This window comes from Martes martes (genome assembly GCF_963455335.1).
Source record: "Martes martes genome assembly, chromosome: 11".
Classification (NCBI taxonomy): Eukaryota; Metazoa; Chordata; class Mammalia; order Carnivora; family Mustelidae; genus Martes; species Martes martes.
Window position 1 is genome coordinate 75,223,676 of NC_137899.1, and position 18,498 is coordinate 75,242,173.

Below are 18,498 nucleotides of genomic sequence, written 5' to 3' on the forward strand. Positions count from 1 at the left end.
TACTTTCAGGGAAAATTCTCTTTTCCCCAACTTCTTGAACAGCTCTAATCAATTTTAAGGCATCCCAAATTACAGTGTCTGCATCCATAGCCCTGGAAATGGAGAAAGATGGTCTGAAGACTGTTGCCAAGCTTAGTGGCAACAAGTTTTAATTTCCCCAGAACAGTCTCTGTCTACACTGGTTATCCTAATGTAATTATCAACAGTGCCCTAGTGCCCTCCCAGAAATGTTTTAGTTTGGACCTGAGATGTTAACGTTGGCTTTACACCAAGAAAGTTAATCAGAATCATCAAGGAAATAGATCAGTACTTCTCAACTGTCATCACTAGATATCAAAATTATAGATCTTTAAATGTATTAAAAATAAATTTTTATATATGTATATATATGTTTCAAGTTGTATGCAGTTAAAAGGGACAGCAAAGATAAGAGAAAAAGAGAAGTCATCAGCGTGTAAAAGAAGAACTGCCATACTGAATATATCACCATATTCAAAAAAAAAAAATCCACTCATTCCTAATTAGATATTTTAAAAGACAGCTTGTAAAGCAAGACGTAACCTGTAACACTTGATATATCCGTTCCCAGGAAGCAAGCAGAATGAATAAGAATGTATTTTCTACTCTCTGAAGAGCTAGGTTGATTATGTTGACCCTTTCATGTTCCTATGAGTGTGTTTGCCAGTGATCCACCTTTTGGGAAAAATAGCAGTCTCAAACCACTACTCGATTTTGCTTTTCACCCGCCTCCTGAATTTAGAAAGACAACAGGGGTCTGTCACCTTTCACTCTTGACATTGCCAACCTTAATATTTTCTTATATTCCTATTGAATTAACAAATTCATGGAAAGGATGTGGAGCAATTAGAATTTTCACTTGCTGCTGTTGAACGTGTAAATTAGTAAAATCACTTTATAAAATGGAAATAACTACTGTAAATGAACACACATTTACCCTTTATCTCAGGGAATAATCCCTTAGATATATACCCAACAGAAATATGCATATATATGCACCAAAAGACATATTCAGAAATGTTCACAGCAATATTATTCATAGAACCCCTCAAAGGAAACAACCCACATACCCATCAACATTGGAGTAGATAGATGAATTGTGGTTTATTCATACAATGAAACACCACACGGCAATGAAGAGATGAAATGAAAATGACAGAACTATTCCTCCCTACAAATGGATGTATCTCACAGTCATGTTTAATGAAATGAATTAGACTTTTAAAAAGTATTATGTATTATGCCTTTTATATGAAATTTATAACAAGCAAGTCTAATTAATATATTATGTTAGCATTCAGGATCATAGTTACTTTGAGGGAGGAGATGAGGGTGATACAGAGACTGGCATGTGACAGCCTGTTTAGGAACAGGCTTCCAATCATCAGCATATAGGTAATATTGATAGCCATTACACTGAAATGCCTTACAACTAACTCAGTTCTCAACATGCCTGTTCAAAATTTTACCAGTGACTACAAATAAAGATCTAAACAAAAACACAGATTAACAATAAAGCAATACATTGAAAACTGTCAAAAACAAGAAAAGAAACTCAAAGCTTGATAAATTTTAATAGGAATAATATAGTCATCCTGTTAAGGTCAAATAATCAACTACTTCATATGAGCAGATGACCTAACCAAAATACAAAGGAATACAAAGGACTTAGAAAGTTTACTATCCAATGGTATTAGTCTGAATCAGCACCAGGATACAGCACTCAAAGAATCAGTCTAGAGATCAATACACAGAAGACAATATAGCATGCTTGCTTTACCACATACTGCTGAGACCAGCTTTATGTGTGATTTTGAGATAAGAAACAGGATCAGAAAAAATATACAGTGGAAAAAAGACAGTCTCTTCAATACTTGGTGCTGGAAAAATAGGACAGCTATATGTAGAAGAATGAAACTCGACCATTCTCTTACACCGTACACAAAGATAAACTCGAAATGGATAAAAGACCTCAACATAAGACAGGAATCCATCAGAATCCTAGAGGAGAACATAGGCAGTAACCTCTTCGATATCACCCACAGCAACTTCTTTCAAGATATGTCTCCAAAGGCAAAGGAAACAAAAGCGAAAATGAACTTTTGGGACTTCATCAAGATCAAAAGCTTCTGCACAGCAAAGGAAACAGTCAACAAAACAAAGAGGCAACCCACGGAATGGGAGAAGATATTTGCAAATGACAGTACAGACAAAAGGCTGATAATCCAGGATCTATAAAGAACTTCTCAAACTCAATACACACAAAACAGATAATCATCTCAAAAAATGGGCAGAAGACATGAACGGACACTTCTCCAATGAAGACATACAAATGGCTATCAGACACATAAAAAAATGTTCATCATCACTACCCATCAGGGAGATTCAAATTAAAACCACATTGAGATACTACCTTACACCAGTTAGAATGGCCAAAATTAGCAAGACAGGAAACAATGTTGTGTTGGAGAGGATGTGGAGAAGGGAACCCTCTTACACTGTTGGTGGGAATGCAAGTTGGTGCAGCCACTTTGGAGAACAGTGTGGAGATTCCTCCAGAAGTTAAAAATAGAGCTTCCCTATGACCCTGCAATTGCACTACTGGGTATTTACCCCAAAGATACAGATGTAGTGAAAAGAAGGTCCATCTGTACCCCAATGTTTATAGCAGCAATGGCCATGGTCGCCAAACTGTGGAAAGAACCAAGATGCCCTTCAATGGACGAATGGATAAGGAAGATGAGGTCCATATACACTATGGAGTATTATGCCTCCATCAGAAAGGATGAATACCCAACTTTTGTAGCAACATGGACGGGACTAGAAGAGATTTTGCTGAGTGAAATAAGTCAAGCAGAGAGAGTCAATTATCATATGGTTTCACTTATTTGTGGAGCATAACAAATAACATGGAGGACATGGGGAGATGGAGAGAAGAAGGGAGTTGAGGGAAATTGGAAGGGGAGATGAACCATGAGAGACTATGGACTCTGAAAAACAATCTGAGGGTTTTGAAAGGGTCGGGGGGGGAGGTTGGGGGAGCCAGGTGGTGGGTATTATGGAGGGCACATATGGCATAGAGCACTGGGTGTGGTGCATAAACAATGAATTCTGTTACGCTGAAAAGAAATTAATAAAAAAAGAAAGAAAGAAAGAAAAGAAACAGGATCAGAGGAAAAGAGAATTAGAAGAAACATTTGGGAACAGTGACACGTAAAGAACAATTGCAGGAAGTGAATCTGTTCACTTAGAAAGGGGATTTAATAGCAACAGGGGCTGGTGTTTAAAAACTACTTTCAAACACTTCAAGAGCTGACATTTCATACTATTGTTTTAACTGTAGAAGGCAGAAAATGATATGGTTGGATGGACAGTTGGAAAGAAGGAGGAAGATAAGTAGAAAAGAAGGAAGAATTTCAGATAGATGATTCTGGAACAAATAATGAAGAATTTTATAGCAACCATTGCTAAATATTCCAACAATCTGTAAGATCAATTATGAAGATTCACTGATGGGTGAACGTTGGTCTAGAACCTATAAGTTTTTTCTAACCCTGAGATTAATGAGCAAGACTATGTGACTGGGGAAAATAACATTTTGGAAAAGAAGAGAACAAGAAAGCAAGAAAGAGAGGAGGAAAAAAAAAACAGTTCCATCATGGAAACACTTTCTGTGGCAGGAAAAAACAAACCAACAAGAAAACACCAAAGAAACTTAGAAGAAGGTAAGATCCATGGCACAAGTATAGGCCTCTAAAGGAGGTTCTAATATCCTAAAACATCTCCCTACACCTAAAAGGAACTTACCTGCATTTTATTCTGCTCCTAACAGATAGCTGAACTCTGAAAGATAATCAGAATCCTATAATTATAAACAATTTAAACTTAGCATTCATTTGTCACCTCTTGTGTCTTGGATTATGCTGTGTTGGTGTTGTTGTTGTTGTTGTTGTTTAATTAAAAAGACTTACAATACATACATGGTGAACTTGGATAAGCTTTTCCAAAGTGATAAAATAATAACTCCATTTTTTGGGCCAAACATTTAGCTATTTGTGTTCTACTCCTTCAGAAAATACTTTGCTTTCATAGTAAGTCTTCAGAACCAAGTAATTTGAGTAACATGCCCTTTACAGCAACATTCTGGAAATTCTACTATTTCCAAATAAAGTAGTGTGCAGTTTTTCAGGGCCACAGTGTTTTACTATCTAAGTTTATTTTCAGTGACATGTTTATCCAAGAGCTTCCAATGACCACAATAATTTTTAAAAAGGAAAAGGCATACTTGTTAGTAAAATGTGTAATTATGTGAATTTATGTAGACTGATAAGTGACAAGCAGAATCTTACATTCATTCACTATTATTAAAGAGAAAATGTCATTCTATTTGAGAAATAATCGTTATCAGGTACCAAAAGTGAGATGGTGACATAAATACAGATGTTATAGGAAACAGTGCATATTTCAATGAAAAGTTTATTGTTTCTCTTGAGATTAGCATGATGAGAATGTTCTGAATGTTCTGAAGGATTCCTATCTTTTTAAGAAAATGCAAACATCCATTAAAATTGCTTTTGAAATCAGACATTTATTCACTTACTAGTTGTTTAACTAGAGAAAAATTACCTTATTCAGACACACAAGAATGCCAATGGTCCTATATATGATGTATTTAGTAGAGTACCTTCTTTAAAAAAAAAAATAAAGTAACTTCTTTAACATCTACCTTTAAATGCAGTCCTCTCACTGTTCTAAACAAGGAACCTAGAAGTTAAAAAGCAATTGGCAGACAGAGGGTCTGTCTGGGCTTCAGCAGCCCAGATAGAGTGGAAAAAGATACCTAAATTGCTTAATTTATTTTGTGCCTTTAGGTAGTATAAAAATCTGCCTTATAGTTTTGTGTAACCATAGAACAGAAATAGACAAATATTATTTTAGTAAACTCTGTAGAAACAAAATTCTTCCCACATATTTATTGATAGAAAAATATAATCTAAAAATTCTCCTGCCCAACCCCTTGGCAGTCTTCCAGTCTTCCATCTGTTCCGTGCAGTTGGATTCCCCTTGCTCTTGATTCCCAGATGACTCTCGCGCTCACTAAAGGTCACCTCGCAGACACTAAAATGCTACTTTACAAGAATCAGGTAAAAGGTATTCTGTGTTTTGGTCTTTATTCTTATATTGGAAATACGCACTATTATAAAACAAAACAAAACAAAATTCCCATCCTTTTTTCTCTTGACTAATGTAGATTAGCTATATTTTTAAATTGGCGTTTACTCTAAATGAAAATGAAATAACATTTGTAAAAAGAATTATAGAAGAAAACAAAGTCTTCAAATTAAGCTATACTTTTTCTGTCTAAAATAAAACCCCAAATCAAGAAAACAACCTCTAGATCTGTTGTTTTAATAATCAGTAATCTTACCGTACACATTTCAGTCTGTATTTGGAAAACATGTAACTATTCATCTTTACAGAAATCCGTTCCCATTTGAATACAGAGGAAGTTGTATTTATTAAGAGGTTAACTTGAAAGTTAGTGCTCACCAAAAGCTAATTAGCACCTATTTCATGCTCTAGAAAGATAAAATATCAAAGTCCTAGGCACATGTCTTATTTATGTATACAGTATTCCAGAAATGAATGGGATACTCAAAAGATTAAACAGGAACATCCTTTACTTATGGAAAACAGGATAAAATAAATCTGAAATTAATTGTCATACATTGTTTTGAATAAGAACAGAATGACCTATCCTCTCAGCTCTAATCATGAATATAGACTTTTTAAGAGTGCACTTTTCCCTATGTCTAATAGTTAAGTATTTCCAAACAAAAGTTAATTCTGGAAATTCTTGTGTTTGAAGAGAGGTTTTTGGCCAGAGGAGGTACTATTTGAAACAGACAGATTAAGTTGGCACTAATTACAAACAAATGACTATGTCTTAATACTAAACTAAAATTTCCCTGGTTTGCTGGTACAAGGCTAATTTTACTCAGAATGTAGACATAAAGACAAGTGATAGGTAAGAAAAAAAAATTTAACAAGATTTCATTAAATGCCATACAACTACCTGGCACCACCCTACAAGTTATTGAATAGCTTTATTCAATAACAAGTTATTGAATAACTTTAACAACAGGTATTTTTTAATCTGTTTCTTTAAATTGTTTTGTGGGAGGCTGTCCTATGTATTGAGGAGGGGATAATTGGAGGGTGGGGATGGAGAGAGGAGAAGATGAAAAGATACACTGATGAAGAAGGTCTAGGGGACAGGGAGTTAGGCCAAAAACAGTTTATGGGAAGGCCACTATCTACAGAAAGAATAGGTCGTACAGGACTCTGGAGGTCTTTCCAAATTTCTCAGGCTTAGTCTTTGCTGTTAGTAAGCAAGTCTGGTTAGAGATGCTTAAGCAATTGTCTGGCTATTCACTAACAGATCCATGGACTTCTCTGTTAAGGTCACATAAAACTTGAAAAGCTATCCAGTTGCTGAAGAGTCTCAAAAATTACTAAACCTTACAAGCTGAGGGAATCAAGAAGTCCCAAATTTCCATTTTTCTAGCTATAATTATTAAAACCATTCTTGCCCATATGAGGGAAGAGCAGGAGTTTGCAAGGTAGACAGGGCTTGGCAGTTGCTTCTTGTTGGTTTCTAAATGAGGTGTAGGTATCTCTCAAATAATACCAGTATTGTATTGAAAATCTGTAACTAAACAATGACAAGGGGTTATTCTGAACACTTAAGAGACAAACAAGTATCCTTAAGTTTAATTTCAAAAATCCCTGGAATTTCTGACAAACTGGTGTTATAGTTCTGAGATTTATCCTCATCGTGGGTTTGTAAACGGACAGCTGGAGCTTAATTTTTCCCATTCACATGAAGAACTGTTTCAACAATGTCCTATCTAAGGGTTCTCAGCCTGGGAAAGGAGGGGAAAGATGATGTTGGCCCCCAAGGGACATTTGGCAATGTCTGGAAATGTTTTTGGTTGTCCTAACTGGGGAGTGCTATTGGCAACTAGTGGACAGAGGGCAGAGATACTGCTAAACATCCAGCAAAGCACAAGATAGCTCCTCACAACAAAGAAGGATCCAACCCGAAATGTCAATACTGTTGAGGTTGAGAAAACCTGGTCTACTCCAAATGTTTTAAATATTATTAACTCATAATACTATATGGTGAGTTTAAGGAGTCTTTATTATTTTCATTAGGAACCAATTTCACCACGGCAGTTTGAAAAACAGACCCTGCCCTAAAGTTATATGTAAGCTATACAGAAGGAAAAGATGACACCTTTGTGATTTGTGAGAGAAAGAAAGAAAGAAAGAGGGAGAGAGGGAGGGAGGGAAGGAGGGAGGGAAGGAGGAAAGAGAGGAAAAGGAAGTAAGGGAAAGAAAGAGGGGGGAATAGCTATTTTTATTCATAAAGGTATTCAGATACAATTTTCAATGAACCAGAAAAATTATCTTTCTCAGACAATACACTGAGAAAAGTAAGGAACAAAATAATTATAAACTATCCTACTCATAAAAACTAATCAATTATCGAGTTATTCATAAAAACTAATCAATTACCAAGTCGTTATTCCTTAAATATATTAATATGCCATCTGAAAATCAGTTCTCTTATCAGAAGCTATAACAGCTAGGAGAGGAGTATGACAGTATGTATTTATTATGAAATTTTTTAGTTCCCGTGGTTATAGGGCAATTTAAAAAAAAAAAAAAAAGAAAGAAAGAAAGCTATGGAAGGAGTAACCCTGTGATCTGGGAGATACTAGCGTGTGCTCAGCCATTTAGCTCTAACCCACTTCCTGTCTTCTCCCTTTCCTGTTAGATTTCCCTTCCAGTTAGTAGGGACCATTTGCCTTGGTAATCACTGGTTTAAAGTCCTTGAGAACAGTAGCTAACATTTCCTAAGTATCTACTAATAAGATAAGCAAAATCATTTTTATAGCTCCTCTCAAAAAATCTTTGGCATTAAAATGATGAAATGAGCCAGAATTTCATCAACATAAGAACCTCACACAGATCAACCCATGGGGGAGGTGCTCAATAAAAATTTGATAGCAAATGGGTGAGTGAATCCTTCTTTTTTAAGCTCTATGGGAAATACAACAAACCTAGATGGGTTTCTTTTAGTTTAGGTTTCAGAGTAACATTTTCATAAATACCTATCATTTTACAAATGAATTTATAATCTAAGTTGTCCCATTAAGACAATGTTAATTTCTTCTGCCTTTTGGCCTCCTGGCCCTGCTGCCTGAAAAATGAGTCAATTACTTTTGATAACTATTGCAAATGTCTTATTAATCCCACTGGCAATGTAAACGTGATCAGAGGACAAAGAAAGGAAAGAAGCTTAGCCAGATTTTCAGTCACTGCTTTAACTTACTCCAGCACTATGGGAATGACTTTCTTCTTCAGCAATATCTTAAACTCTGGGATTATTTAAAGGAAAATAAACTTTTACAAAATGCTATTTAGCTGTAAACACATTTCTTTTCTGTTTCCTGGTAATCATTACTATTAATTTTATGAGGTATTAATGTCTCCTATTCTATTCACTATTTCACTTTGAAAAACAGTTTTTGGACAACAACTCTAGGAGAGACCCAAGACTCTCTAGAAGAGAGTCAGTCTGTTTAGGTGAAAGGAGGAGGTAAAGGATAGAAAAAGCAATAAGCAAAATGTCTAAGTCATCACTTTGGAATGACTAAGCATAAATAAAATTGGGAAAGTAAAGTAAGAAAAGAAGATAATAGGCAAGCAGGACCACCTGCTTGGTGGGGAGATGCACGATGACAGGCATGAGATTCAACCATGGGGTTATAACACTGCCATTCATTTAATTATTAGAAATACTGAGTTTTGGCTCCAAAATATTTTTCCTATTCAGATCCTGCTCTTTGTATGTAATTTTTATTGTTTCAAAAGTCATCTTTTCCCCCCCCCCATAAAAAGTAATTCTTCAAATCCAGTTCACACACCAGGATTTGAATGCAGCAAGTTCCAAATACACTGTAGTTCGACAATATTTAAGTGTGTTCCTACTGTGTCTCAGGCCCTGAGCAAGCAGCAGGCTCTCTCAATTTCGCTTTTGGCAAATTTTCACTAAGTACTTTCCCTCCCCAAACATGTATCTAAGTCCACCAGACTTTTAAACCTTTATAAACATGCAAACCCCTCCCTTCTGAAAGCTTTTGAGTAAGCACTCTGCGGTCTGGCTCTTCTCCTGCAGAGTGGGTTTATGGTAGGGGTCGACCGTTCACATGTTTCCTACAGGTAGTTGTGGCTGTGACTGCATCTTGCAGATAGATACCTGACATCTTGGAGATACCTGACATCTTCCAACAGGGCTTGATTCAAAGGCAAATCGAGAGTTTTAATTTAGAAAGGAAAAAAGAGAGAGACCTCCTTTCTGCTCTGAGAGTGCAAACTCCTGGACAGGGAGCTCACCCGACCGACTCTATTCCCTCACCTTGCCTCCAGCAGGCTCCCACATCTGTGGGCGCTGAGATAGCTGAAGCGCTGACGTGCTTCCTGGATCCTCAAGCACTTGTGGGATTGCCTGGCAGTCAGGTATGTCCTAACTGTGTGTTAAGACCACATGAGTTTTACAGGAATTTAATTCTCAAGCGACAACTCTGTGAAGCAGGAACAATTGCTCCGATTCTTTAAAAAGACTTTTATGTGTTTATCTGGGGGGAGACGGAGAGAGTGAGTGCATGAACAGGGGGGAGGGGCAGAGGGCGAAGCAGGCTCTCTGCTGAGCAGAACCCTGGGATCATGACCAGAGCCACCCAGGCGTTCCCAATTGCTCCCATTTTACACAGAGGTAGCTGAGGTCCCGAGCACTCAAGTCAACTGTACAGCAGGGAGGTTAAGGCAAACGTTGTGATTCTATACCTGCGCCCCTAAACACCTAGCTGCGTCCCTGCACTAAGTCCATCATCCCTGGACAGCTCTTAAAAGTCTCAGTTCTAAGCATCAAGCGATAAGACCCAGGGGTCTCTCCCGCTCCTCCGTGGCCCCGGGAATACGGGTCCTCGTCCCCAGGGCACGCTTCGCCCGCCTGTGCAGGGCCGGAACGTGCCTGCTGGGATGATTCCCGACCGGGAGGCAGACGTGCAGCAGGCCAAAACGCGGCGGCGGGACTCTGGGTGGGAGCCACCTCTCCGGCTGCGTCCTGTTCCCGCCCCTCAGCCGGGGCAGCGAGGCGGGGCTCGGGTCGGGTTGGGCCCCCACCGGGAGCGGTAGCCCGCAGCGGGAAGCAGCCGCCGCCCGGGCCCCGAGGGTAGAGGCGAGGCGGGGCGGAGCCGGGCGCGACGGGAAAGGGAGGCAGCGCAGGCCGGGTTGCAACCGCCGCCGCCGCCGCCGCGCACCGAGCGCCGCGATGGGGCTGGAGACCGAGAAAGCAGACGTCCAGCTCTTCATGGACGACGATGCCTACAGCCGCCATAGCGGCGTCGACTACGCGGACCTGGATAAGTTCGCGGACTCGGGCTCCGATCGGGATCCCCACCGGCTCAACTCGCATCTCAAGGTGAAGAAGCCTGGGGGGGAGAGAGGGGCGTAACCTGGGCCCCGCCAAGGCTTGGGGACACGGGTGCCCCCTTTACCCCTGCCCGGACCCCAATCCCCACCCTCGCCACTGGGTCAGCCCCGCGGGGTTCGGGACCCGGAATTAACATGCCTTGGGGCCGCCTGTGTAACTTGGAATTCTTAGCCAAATTCTTGTGCGCCCAACCTCACCCTGAGAGAAGCGCCTTCCTTCTCGCTTCTTCTATCCGAGCACTCCTGGTTCCCGGGGATGCGGGTTGGGTGACAGTTGGGTGTTCCTGTGTCTTGCCTCTGCAGGTGGGCTTCGAGGATGTGATTGCAGAGCCGGTGTCTACACACTCCTTTGACAAAGTGTGGATTTGCAGCCATGCCCTCTTTGAAATCAGCAAATACGTGATCTACAAGTTCCTGACGTTTTTCCTGGCTATCCCCATGGCCTTCGCTGCAGGAATTCTCTTTGCCATCCTCAGCTGTCTGCACATCTGGTGAGAAGGGGCACACCGGGGTGGACCGACTTTCTGAAACGTAGAAATGTTCTTTGCCACGTGCCCCCTGCACTCCCCTTCTCCCAAGGCCTGCTTGCAAGAAGAACAAGGGAGGCCTTGAACGGCAGTGTGCTTTTTCGAGAATCATAGGTTGGGTTAGGAGTTTAAACAGAAGTAACGTCCCTCTGCCCTCGGGTGTGATTTTCCTTCTGTTAATAAGGCCCCGCTGACTGTGGAGGTAGAGACCTGGAGGCCATGCTTCCTGCCACAGGCTGTTCTCTTATAGGACAAGTTAGGACTTGTGCCAGTGGTTCTGGGCTGGGCTCTTAATTTCTGTCATCACCTTTTATTCAGTCACCACCTGTGCTTGGGCTAAAACAAAAGTGATCTCTGAGCAGAATGCCAGTGACAGTATAATTGAACAGGGATATCAGGCCTGGTTAAGAGATGCTATGGAGGGGCTGCTCCAATCCTGACACTAGCAGATGGCAAGAATGTGACCCTGTGTGTGTGCAATTAAGGTGAGGGGCCCCCAGCAGAAATGAATGAAAAGTCAAGCTGCAGGATAATGAAATGAGAAGGCCTCCAAATTACTTTTTCACCTATGAGACAACATAGGGAGTGGCATCAACTTAAAGGGAAATAAGTATAAAACCTCCTGGGCATTAATAGGATGTTTTGAGTAAGTTTATTCACACTCAAAGTGCATCATAAAACTTTGGAGAACATTTTAAGCATTAAAAATTTTTAAAGGAAAATGTTACATTGTTTTAAAAGATATCCACCTTGTCTTAAGGGAAAGAACATTCTGATCATCCCCTGTATTGCAGCAATTGTCAAGATTGTACTTTAGGGCAGTCCTGGCAAAAATGTATAATCCTAAATGCCTCCATGTCTTTCTTAGTCACTTCTTATGGTATTGCTACACCTTAACACATGTTGTGTTCATTGTTAGAAGTTACAGAATTATTCTCAATTCCCCTTTACCTTGTAAATCAATTTCTTTTAGTTAGTTAGCTCAACCCAATAAATTTATTGAGTGCTTAGTTTGTGCTGGGCACTGGGCCAAGGATGAGTAAGATGTAGAATCTGCCTTCAGTTTATACAGCATATCAGGGTAGCAGGCTAGGTACATAAGTAGATGCTGAGGAAAACTCTGTTAAACCTGTTAAGGAAGAGGGAGGCACTAGGAAGTCTTCATAGAGAAAAGGGAATCTAAAAAATCTTTCAAAGGATAAATAAAAATTCTGGGTGCCTGTGTGGCTCAGTTGGTTAAGTGACCAACTGTTGATTTCAGCTCAGGTCATGATCTCAGGGTCAAAAGATCAAACCTTGCATCAGCCTTGGAACTCAGCATGGAGTCTGCTTGAGGATTCTGTCTCTCCCTCTTCCTTTGTCTTTCCCCCTGCTCGTAGGCTGTCTCTCTCAAATAAATAAATAAATCTTTGAAAAAAAAAAAAGATAAATAAAAATTCACCAAATAAGTAAAGAACACCACCAATTTAATTTGGTCACTAAAGATGGAAACAACTAAAATATATTGAAAGTGTCAAATGACTGTTGGAGGAATGAAAATCTTTGCCTTTATACATAAGCAAATTCACTAAGGCCAAATGTATAGTTTGCTTATAATCTGACATTAGCACATGGATTTTTTTAAAAGAGGCATAAACCAGCATATAAAATTTTGGATTCCTAATTAACCAAAACCAATTGTGTAACCTCTTTCAAAAATGTGAAAAACTGAGTGACCAAATAGCATGTTGTGAAATGTTGGCTATTAAGCTGTTGGAAATACAGAGTGCTGCATTTATAATCAACAAAGTGGGGCTTCCCCAAAGCACTGGCTGAGGAATTAAAGACAAAATGGTTTTCATTTATTAAATGGTAGAAAGATATAAGTAAAGCTACAATTACCAAATGATGCTTCTCTTAACCTGGATCACCTGAAAACAAGATGTTTTTTGTGTGCAGTGCTTCCAATGGTGAATCATCAAACCATTTCTTTTTCAGACACATAAAATGTATTATTTAACCTCAGCTTGTTTTTTGAATTATATTCATGTGGGTCATTAATGTTTAACAATCATCCATTCATCATCAAGCAGCTGTGATTGCAAGTAGATGAGTTACTTCAAACAAACAAAAATGCTTAAAAGTTAGCGTGTATCTTGATAAAATAGATTTATCATTAATGGATTACATTCCCATGACATGATAAGAGGAGAGTCCCTATAAAAAAACAAACCTATTTGAGTAAACCTTTCTTCCCCATTGTTTCACTTCCCCTTCTTTCTTTTTTTTTCCTTTTGGCAGGAAGTAGGGGTTGTTATTACCAAGAGTTTGAGAACCAAAGCTATGAAAATATGCAGTAATAGATATTCAACCCACATCACATCATTACAATGGATCTGATTTTAGATTCCTTAAACAAACAACAAAACATCCAGAACTCAGTATGGTGATGTTGGATCCTAGGTCAGAAGTACAGGTCATGAGGGACCAGTGGGTTGTTTTGCTACCATACCACATTCAGACTGAGATAACCACCATTTGGCAACAGCAGATTATTGGTTATAAGGGGATCATATCAAAGAAATGGGTCTGGAGCGCCCTTACCTTTTGTGTTTGCTGGGATGCAATTCAAATAGTCCAACTTATAGAAATATAGTAGTAGCAATTTCACTCCTAGAAGAGATTTTTATACAGCAAATTGCTATGACAAAGCAACCTACATGACACTATAGTTAATACAAAGCTAAGTAAAAGTCTCTGTCCCAAGGGCTTTGCCAATGGAGGAATGTATAATCTTACAAATTATAAGATTTCTTTAAGAAGTGTTTGGATCCAGTGCCTGGGGGCTAAGTGGGTTAAGTGCCTGCCTTCAGCTCAGGTAATGATCCAGGAATCCCTGGACCAAGTTCTGCATCAGGCTTCCTACTCAGGAAGGAGTCTGCTTCCCCCTTGTGCTCTGCTCTCTCTCCTTTTCTCTCGCCCTTTCTCTCTCTCTCTCTCTCAAATATATAAAACCTTAAAAAAAAAAAAGAAGAAGCAGCGTTTGGATCATGGATCCTCTGACCCACAGTGAGAGAACAACAACTTAAAGAAAATAAAATGAGTTTACCACATCCTATCAACTGAACTCTCACATGTAAGCAGCCACACTTCGCTGAACTGGAAAGTCCACTTTTGTCCTGTGCTTCATTCCCTTTTAGGATATAGAAATCTAAGAAATTATGAGATAGAAAATGTCCTCAGCCTATGGAAGAGTGGAAAGTGTATTATATTCTCAGTGAAGAGAATATAATAATGGTTAGGAAGCTTTCTGATTTAAACTTTAGTCTTAGAGTACATCAGTTTGAGATCGTTTTCTTTTTACTATATATTCTGACTTCAAATTGTTCTACTTATAAATGATGACATCATATATACATTATAATGACAGCATCATATAGACATTTCAAGGGTGCATAGTAAGTGTTAATCCTTATAGCCAATCTTACGAACTCTGGTTCTACTTTCATTTGTAGTGATATGCCTAAGGCCACATATCAAGTGAGAAACGTAATATGATAAGAAATCAGAAGTTGTCATCATTCGGGTTTCTATTCAGCTATTTAGCTTTGAAACACCTAGTAATTAATTTTCTTTAAAAATTTAAGTCTTCAGTACTTGGAACAAAGTATGAGATAAATATAAATGTGTACACAGTCCCTATGAATATTCAGTATTCTGAAAATATCTCAATCAGACAGTTGCCTGATCTTCCCTTCACTGTTAGGTAAGTACAACAGACTGTTATTTAAGTCACATTTTAATAGCAAACCAAGAAAATCAGCCTTACTTCCTTGTGCCCATCCAGATAATAATAAAAATCCCATTGAGGCTACCAGCAATTCCTGAGAATTCAAAGGTACTTCTGTGCTCAAATAGCACTACTCCAACAAGAGAGCATTATACAGAGGATTATACAGAAAATTAATCAGCCTGAGGAGTATGAAGATTTGCAGTTATCTTACAAAAAGACATAAGGAAAAAATAATTTCAGGATAGTCTAGAATTTTTTGTTTTGTTTTGTTTTGTCTAAGAGTTCTGACATAATTGCACAGTTCTTTTAACTCTACCACACAGCTCTTTTCAGTGTATGTAATTACCATGAAAGATTAGTAATATTAAGCATGACAATGCTAAATTCACTTCAGCCCAAACCTTTAATAAAGGTCAAGATTGTCCTCACTTAAACAGCTTCCACTCTAGGGGCATCCGGGTGGCTCAGTTGGTTAAGCGTCTGCCTTCAGCTCAGTTTATGATCTCAGGGTCCTGGGATTGAGCCCTGCATGGGGCTTCCTGCTCACTGGGAGTCTGCTTTTCCCTCGCCCTCTGCCCCTCCCCCTGCTCATGCTCTGAAATAAAATCCTTAAAAAAGGGGGGGGGCTTCTATTCAAGTAGGAAAGACGGAAGTATAGCCATGTATTTATGATACCCTTTGGTAAATTTAAGGATTAAGAAATTTAGTACTATAGCACAAAAACGGAGTGTCCAACCCAGCCTGGCCCAAGGGGTGGGGAAGTGGAATGAGGCAACAGGAAAAGGCTACCATCAAGTAGAACTCCAGGGAATTATGAAGAATTAAGCAGGTTAATGTTTAGGGGCAGAGATCAGGTAGATCCATTTACCATTTTATTTATTTTTTTGTTTTACTGTTTCAGATAGCATGCCATCTATAAAAAGAATACTGGTGTTATCATCTATATGCCTGTTTATTTTTTTAAGCAACACATCTCTGTGCATCTTATCACTATGTGGGTCACTATTTGTTTCAGATGTTCAGATTTAGGTGAATTAGGCCATTATTATATCTCTCCATGCATGTACAAGAGTCAGTGGCCTTATCTGGCTACACCAATAATCCTTACACAAATCTCTTCCTCCATTCTAGGATTATAATGCCTTTTGTAAAGACCTGCCTAATGGTCCTGCCTTCGGTGCAGACAATATGGAAGAGTATAACAGATGTTGTCATTGCCCCATTGTGTACAAGTGTAGGACGCAGCTTCTCTTCTATCAGCTTGCAACTGAGTCACGACTAAACACTTGGACCCCAGGTCTGAAGATTTGGATACTGTAATACTTCTTGACTGTCCTAATGTAAAAGCACTACTGTTCTGTTCTAAGCGTTCCCAACTGTTCTAATTAAGAAAATTTTTAAGATTGGGCAACCACATGTAGAAATGTTTATTGGCAGATCTTTTCAAATAATGCTTTTCTAATTAATAGTCAAGGATTTCATATATAACTTTAGAGCCAGAATTATACAGTAGGTTGGCAACACTTAATTTTAAAGGCAGACAGTTTTTACTTTAGTACAAAAATATACATTTTATAATGATAAATTTATAAAGATCAAGAGACATTTCTCAAACACTGTAAGTTTTATGCACAACTGCCTGTAAAAATATGGAATTTCTTATTTTTTTACTCTGAAAGTAATACTTTTAAAATTACCTTTGCAGATCAAGTCATGGGAATACTTACAGAAAAAATATACAAAGATCCTAGAAATTATAGTAACAAAAGCATGCAGTGGTGATAGGAGCTATGAAATATAATAGGACAAATAAATGTGAAAATAGATTCATGAACATGTGTACCTTTAAATAAGATATTGTTAACCTACAGATCTATTTAATAAGATGTTTGATTTTACTGTATATTTTGTACTTAATGTAAATTTTGCTCTAATCAGATTGCTTTTGAGTACTTTTATTATATTTGTTATCTTGTTGAACTAATATATAGAATGAGTAAATGTCTCTTTCATGGGGAACTTCATTGGTGAGATTGCACTGTCTTGATAATGTAAGCATATATATCTTGTTTGGGAATAGAATGTAAAAGAGCAATATACAAGGCTTTTCTAACTTTTCCAGGCAAAATCCTGAAATGTTTTATGACTGAACTTTTCCTGGCTGTGACCTTAAAAATAATCCAAATCTAATTGGTATTTCATCCAGGAGATGCTTTCTCTCTCGTAGTTAGAGAAATTAAACTTGCATTCTGCATTCCTGTTAATGTCTCACTTTACCTTCAAGTAATACTGGTGCTAATTAATAACATTTTACATAAAGGCCATTTCTGACACTCGAGTATTATTTCAACTACAGTGATTCATGGAGATACACTTAATAGGAAAGTTGTCAATTTGTTGGGCCCACGCTATTTAGCTACATATATATATATATATATGTAAGAAACTAACCGATACAGACTTTTGTGATGTTGTCTGATATGGGATTTGTTACACAGTATAAAATTATTCTTATCACTTTTGAATTGTAGAGTCCTATTTCAATGTTATGAGTCACTGTTATTTTAAAAATCTCATTATTCCAAAATGATAGGCATATACAAAAGATGTCTATGATGTAAGTGGTTACTATAATTTACATATCTTAAGTGTGTAAAAGCTCAAATTTTAAGAATTATTATCAGAACCTGAATTAACATTCCTTTGAGTATCTATCTTCATAGATGAAGGATGATTTAACTGGAATACTATTGGGGGCCAAAGTAAACAAATGATTAAACTATGGAACTCCGATCCTTTTGAAGATAACTACAAAAGAGATTTCAAAATTGCCTCTAGGCCATTGTAGCATTCTTAGAAAAGATTCTTATGATCATTACCTTAAAACATTACCACTCATTTGACTACATGGATTTTATTATGTTAGTTAAAAAGATCAATCTCCTGACTTTATAGTTATACTATAAACTATAAACGATATAGTTGTATTTAAAGTTTTTTTTAAATATGTGGATATGCTGATTGACAAAAGTATTTGATTAATAAAATATGCATTTAAATAGATTATGTTTAAATAAATCATATCTTTTCAAATAGCTGTTGGTAAGTTTTAAAGCCAAAATATATAGCAAACCTTTTAACTTTTAACAAGTGAGACATATGATTTCCTTATTTCTGAATTGCATTGATTATTCACCAAAATGAATTTTTATTGAGATTTATCATTAACTATTTTATTTCAAAGACTGAAATTTTGTACCAAGTGGATCCAGGTTTCATGTGCAAATATGTTGGTTCTTTTATTTGGGGGTGGGGCAAATAGATGATGAGTATCTATAATAAACTTTCTAAAAACCCATAAAATGTGCTCATTGTTTTTATTACATTAGATAAGAAATTGATCAATAAAGAACATTTTTAAACCTTGTTAAAAACCCATAAGAGAAAAAAATACATGAAAAAAAAATACATGAGTTACTGCTCATTCAGGGATGTACTTATGAAAAATTATGGGATTGGTAATTTAATTATTTCTTTTCCCAGCACTTAAACAGGTTCCCTGTAAATTTTTCTATCATTTGATGAATAGTATACACAATGAATTGCTCACAAGCCCAT

At 37.8% G+C, this 18,498-nt stretch overlaps 1 protein-coding gene across 2 annotated transcripts; it reads left to right on the forward strand.

The window, feature by feature from the left end:
* Positions 1-10,293: 10,293 nt before the first annotated feature.
* CAV2 (caveolin 2) lies at positions 10,294-18,237 on the forward strand (the record flags this gene model as incomplete). Of its 2 annotated transcripts, XM_080818438.1 has the most annotated exons (3): positions 10,294-10,570; positions 10,885-11,072; positions 16,012-18,237. In XM_080818438.1, the coding sequence occupies 3 exons, from the start codon at positions 10,421-10,423 to the stop codon at positions 16,160-16,162; spliced, it is 489 nt and encodes a 162-aa protein (XP_080674564.1). In that variant the 3' UTR covers positions 16,163-18,237. The 2 variants fall into 2 exon arrangements, with proteins under 2 accessions (XP_080674564.1, XP_080674565.1); XM_080818439.1 differs by lacking the exon at positions 10,885-11,072 and having other exon boundaries at positions 10,421-10,570; positions 16,012-18,231.
* Positions 18,238-18,498: the final 261 nt, after the last annotated feature.